Genomic DNA, 5,336 nt, shown 5'->3' on the forward strand with positions numbered 1-5,336 from the left:
GGCTTCTTCAGCGCCGCTCTTCCACATGTGTTCCTCGGCATCGTCATCGGCCGGGGGTGGAGCTACAGCTTGAAGTCGTTGTCCGCCGACAACAATGGACTTTAGAAAACTTAGGATAAAATATCGTTCAAACATTGTATCTAAGATTAATGACATTAGTAGAAAAAGATGCTAACACCAGTGAATGAGGTGGCTGGCTTCACCTGTCACCGCCCCATGCATCATTGTCCCAGGTGATGCGTCATAGTCGCCAGCGCCGCAGCACGGCAGATGTTCCATGTCGTAATCGGACGGTTAGGAGAGTATACTGTGCCTTTACTTTCGTTCCCCCTCGTTTGGGGTGGGGGGTGGGGGGGGGGGGGGGTTGGGGTTTAATCTGGTTGCTATCTTAATATCTACTTTTAATTTTTTTAAAAAAGAAAAGAAACCATGAAGAGCAACCACTACATCATCAACAAGGACCATAGGACCATAAGAAGTTGGTTTCTCAAAATGACTGGAGATGGTACTGGCAGATTTGGGTACCCAAGTCATCAAAAAAATGGTATTCTCAAACTGTTTTGAGTTCCCAAAAAAGCTTAATGCACATAGCTCAGGCAGAGTGATTTGGAGACTTGTCACCAACATAAAGTTTTAAACCATGTTCGCAAGTTTGAGCATGTTGATGAAGAATCTTGATAACTGTACACCCCAGATCACCCATTCCAAACATAATTGACGTGGTATGATACTAGATTTCAGTTCATACAATTCTTTTGCATTTTGTACCTGTGCTCATCTAGGATTGCATCATACAATTATTTTGCGTCTTGTACCTATGCTTGTCAAGGTATATAGATTTGCATCTCAACAGTATTTCTGAAAAGCCAGCCCCTGCAAAGAACTGAATATTCAGCCAACCATGAATTTCCTGGGTTTAATCCTTCTTATCATCACAAATTAGCCTCCTGCAATGAACACCTTTAGCATCATGGACCATGACAGGTAACAGACACCAAATGTCCACCCCACCACAGGGAGCCGCCATGGCAAAGGTGCTCCAACTCATTTGATGGACGACTTAGCAGATTAATAGTTGCATGTATAAGATTATGGTGTTCAACAAAATATACTGGAGGAGAAAAAAACTTCCATTTCTTACTTTGTTTTCTCCGTGGATATGCTTTTCAGTAATGAACATATGTAATCATATACTACTACCAGGGAAGTTGGTAGCTATCCCCTGCATCAAGGGATGAGCGAAGTATGCACCCAAGGTTAAAGCTGTGATTGCAATATAAGGTAACCGGAAGAACTCTTTGTAATAATCTTTGGGTAGCTTCTGTCGTCCATCGACAATTGCAGCAAAAGGAACAATACTTGTTCTCTTCTTTAGGACATCAAATGCTTCACCATAGCGTGACGCCAACCTCCTATCACCATTCCAAGCACCGAACAGGTGGTGGCCAATCAGTCCAACAGAGGCAGCGACAGCAACCGAGTTGCCAACCCATAGTGTGTGAGCAAGGCACCAAATTACCTGGCCAACCATCTATACAATAAATGAAGGCATGCTATAAGTCAAAGGTATAGTAAACTTCTATGCACTTCACAGAAAACTTACAAAGAACAACCTACCTGTGGATGTCTGGTGATACGCATTATTCCAGTTTCCCACATATGCAATTTGGGCTTGTCCACAGCTGCCACTTCCAATAGATTGAAAGTAGATGGATAAAGAAAGAAGAAAGAGATGAATGATGAGAGCCAAACAAGTTCATGGATGCCACTGATGCCCTGAACTTGCCACAATTGAATACCGTCATAGCGATGATTTATGAAGTATACCTAACATGGTAAAACAGAGTAATAAGATGCACTAAGATTTAGTTATTGAGGTACTATCTACCTGGATGAAAAGAATGCCTGGTACTCACAATAGTAGTAACTGCTAAAGGCAGTGAGATTCCGGCAAACAGCACGCGGAAAGCACGCTCCCCTATTATTTTTTCCCCAGTTTCCCGTAGGGTTGCCATACCACTATGGACTACACCAAAAATGATGGTAAGGAGCAACATAACAACCTGAAATGGAATTGGACATAATCAGGGTATTCATCTATTTGATTATTGGCAAGTAATGCAATTTACCAATGTACCCCCACCCCCCCCCCCCCCAAAAAAAAAGTTTATCATATGACCATGAAGAAAAGAAGTTCAATCAATGACAGCAGCAGTGCAAAAAGAAAACAAAAGCATAGAACACGAAGTGAAAGGAGAGATGGAATACAAAAATAAGAATACAGAGCACCTCAAGTATAAAGTCCCAAAACATTGTGAAAAGAACCATGGTTGTTCCTAAACACACAGTAAATACGAAGCTCAAGTTCTGTCCATCTCCAACAAATAACCATCAAGTCTACATCATTATCAATGGCCTGGGCAATCCAGGGTAAAATGGATATAGGACACGATAGGGAGAATGGCCAAACATAACATGTAATTTGGCTGCAAACAAGAACTGGTGTATCAATACCCTTGCCATTGAGAACCCTACATAATGAGCTTGACTTTTAATACCATGGGATTAGAGTTACTAGCTTTTTCCGTTGATGTCCAATAACATGGGAGGAATTTTCAGAAATGACATTTTCTGCCCCTGGATGGAATGGGAGCGAGGGTACTGTTCACCTGATGGCAGCAATCACACAGGGGAAACAGAAGCTAAAAGCAACAGCAGGTGTCAGTTGGTGGATTGTCATGTAATGTCACCGCTAGGATAGCTGGAACTGTGGCAGGGTGAGATAGCACACCCCATGAAGTTGTAGACATGTGGTTGCCATAAGATCACCATGGAGGTGGGGGAAGAAGACAGCGGATTTTCAGGAGAACAAGATAGTGGCGTGGTTCTATTATGCCACCACCAGCTCAACAAGTGTCAATAACACTAGAGGGAACAGGGAGGTCGCCACAACTTTGTTGAGGTGAATCCTCAACAGCAACTCAGTCAAAAATAGGGGGAAAGCAGGGGCATGACAAGAGCTCTTGAGAGGAAAAAGAACATACTTGATGGGGGAACAGTAGTCTTGGTGGAGCAGTGAAGCTGAAGCAAGGTGCAGAGATGGGGAAGAGGAGAAAGCTTAAAGAGCTGCACAGCCACTTCTAAGTTCTAACCCCACAGACAGAATTAGCAGGAAACCTGAAGCAACAGCGCTTTTGCAATGTTTGCTTTCCAGAAAAAAGCGGCCATTAACAACTGCCCCAGCCTTAAGATTCAAGATGTGCAGGTGCTAGGGTTCAAACCCTGACTGGAAGCCTCTCCCCTTGGTTATTTGCAATGGTATTTGCATGCTGTTTTAGATTATTAGTGCTACTTCTCTCACTGACACAATTTGAACTTTTTCAAGCATGCTTGCACATAGGAATATATCTAGCAATCAAATTCTATAAAAATAAATATCTGGGATTATTTACTTTGCATTAAGAAAAAATTAAGTGGAACAGCCATATTTGGTTTCTAAAAGGTGGAAAATTCAACAAGGTACTTCATGCCAAAAGAAGCTTGTATTGAGCAGTTATTATTTCTCTCTGTAAAAATTGACAACATTAAGGATCTTCTTTTTCAGATACATTGACAACTGACTTTTGTTTGGAGAAAAAAGATATTGATCGGCTACATAGTTACATAATGAGCGTACTAATGAATTATTATAACCATTCTTAGCAGCATGTGCTCCATTACGTAGTGAAGGATCAAGTTTGCTAAGGTTTACACAGATTGCCTCACGACCAGAGTTTCAAAAGCCTATGTAATGAGTTCGGATCATTTAGTTGCATGGAACCCAGCTACCTTCCTAGGTGACAAAGTTGAGCTCATAACGGAGCAAGCTGGTCAGGAACCTTGGTCATTCGTACTCCAATCCACTGTTAACTAATTGCCACTGCATGTTTCTTGAGCACATTGACTAAGCACAATTGCGTAGCATGAAAAGAAAACATTCAGACATGTTATCAAAGTAAACAGTTTGCGCTTGCATTAAAATTCTTTGCAACTTCAACATTAGCAGACCACTTCAATCCTCGGAGGCATCATTTTAGTTGTTGAAAGTTCTAACCTACATTAGTAACTACATTAGCTAGTACGGAAAGGAAGATTCAGGGGACGGACTCCAATAATCACACTCAAGAGCTAACCTATATCAGCGTGAAAAATGTCCGGTTCGTGATTAAGGAGGATTTGAAATTGAGCTCCCTGTCACAGGCTCACAGCGCACATGAACAGAAAGGACAGTTGGATAACAATTATGAACTAATAATAAGCTAACAATAGTCTTAATGGTTCCAACAAAAGCAGCCAGGCTTCTACTAATCCATCGCCAACACTAGAACTGTAGTAGACAGGACACTGAAACCACGAAACTGAATGAAAGCCTCTGAACTTAAGCAAGCCAAAAGGCAGGCGCGCACCTCGTGGCTGTCGGAGACGGAGGCGACGGCGTCGAGGAACCTAGTCCCGACCCCGGTGTCGGGGTCAATCCACAGCACGTTGAGCGCCCAGAGCACTGCGGCGAGTATCACCGCGAAGTAGGCCCACGACGCCACGCTCTGGTCCCCGAGCCGGAACGCGGCGGAGTCCTCCCCCACGAGCCCGGGCCCCCCGCCGCCGGCAACCTCCCCTTCCCCCTCCGCGCCGCCCCCGACGGCCCGGGCGGGACGGGCGCGGGAGAGGAGGAGGGGGCGGGGGAGAGGGAGGAGCGGCGCCCGGGCGGGGCCGCCGGGCGGCCGCGGGAGGTGGACACGGCGGAGGTGGGGATGGCGGTGGGGGAGGAGGAGAGGCGGTGGGGCGGCGAGGTGGAGTCGGAGGTGGGAGGCCATGGCGGGGGGCAGGGCGCGCGCGTGCGTGCGAGTGGAGCTGGCTGGGATGGTGGGGTGGGCGGTAGCGGCATCCGAAATGGGGCGGCGAGGTTTAGAGTGGTGGTGGCGGCATCTCGGTGGAAGGGCGGGCGGAGGATGCGGTGCGCGTGGGATTTGGAGGGTGGTGCGGACGGACGGCGGAGGATGCGGTGCGCGTGGAATTGAATACACGGCTTGTCACGGCGGTAGTATCAGCGCCTCCGGGGAACGAAAAGGGTCCGTTTGGTTTTCTAGAATTTAATTTGTCTGTCTGTTAATTACAATGTCAAATTAAGTCAGTTTACAATACTAACTCTATAATTCCTGCGTGAGGAATCCTAAAAAAATCTAATGAGACCTTTGACTACGAAATTAGAGGATGGTTACTGTAGCATCACTGTATCCAATCATCGATTAATTACCGTCATTAGATTTTGCAAATAAATTTATTTAGTATTTCATACA

General features: G+C 45.3%; 1 protein-coding gene across 4 annotated transcripts; it reads right to left on the reverse strand.

The window, feature by feature from the left end:
- Window positions 1-602: 602 nt before the first annotated feature.
- On the reverse strand, window positions 603-4,979 carry LOC120666062 (15-cis-zeta-carotene isomerase, chloroplastic-like). 4 transcript variants are annotated; one of them, XM_039945853.1, is made up of 5 exons: window positions 4,446-4,979; window positions 1,917-2,063; window positions 1,618-1,827; window positions 1,142-1,531; window positions 603-873 (listed from the first exon to the last, which is right to left on the reverse strand). In XM_039945853.1, the coding sequence occupies exons 1-4, from the start codon at window positions 4,851-4,853 to the stop codon at window positions 1,187-1,189; spliced, it is 1,110 nt and encodes a 369-aa protein (XP_039801787.1). In that variant the 5' UTR covers window positions 4,854-4,979; the 3' UTR covers window positions 603-873; window positions 1,142-1,186. The 4 variants fall into 4 exon arrangements, with proteins under 4 accessions (XP_039801787.1, XP_039801786.1, XP_039801785.1 ...); XM_039945852.1 differs by having other exon boundaries at window positions 603-947; XM_039945851.1 differs by having other exon boundaries at window positions 603-1,059.
- Window positions 4,980-5,336: the final 357 nt, after the last annotated feature.

The sequence above is a fragment of the Panicum virgatum genome, chromosome 3N (genome assembly GCF_016808335.1).
Source record: "Panicum virgatum strain AP13 chromosome 3N, P.virgatum_v5, whole genome shotgun sequence".
Classification (NCBI taxonomy): domain Eukaryota; kingdom Viridiplantae; phylum Streptophyta; class Magnoliopsida; order Poales; family Poaceae; genus Panicum; species Panicum virgatum.

What these genes read in the sequence shown, in the direction of transcription:
- LOC120666062 (XM_039945853.1), bottom strand. Translation starts at nt 4,853, where the DNA reads ATGGCCTCCCACCTCCGACTCCACCTCGCCGCCCCACCGCCTCTCCTC. An exon ending in CCGTCTCCGACAGCCACGAG is followed by an intron (nt 2,064 to 4,445) that starts GTGCGCGCCTGC and finishes ATTCCATTTCAG; the next exon opens with GTTGTTATGTTGCTCCTTAC. An exon ending in GTATCACCAGACATCCACAG is followed by an intron (nt 1,532 to 1,617) that starts GTAGGTTGTTCT and finishes TTTATTGTATAG; the next exon opens with ATGGTTGGCCAGGTAATTTG.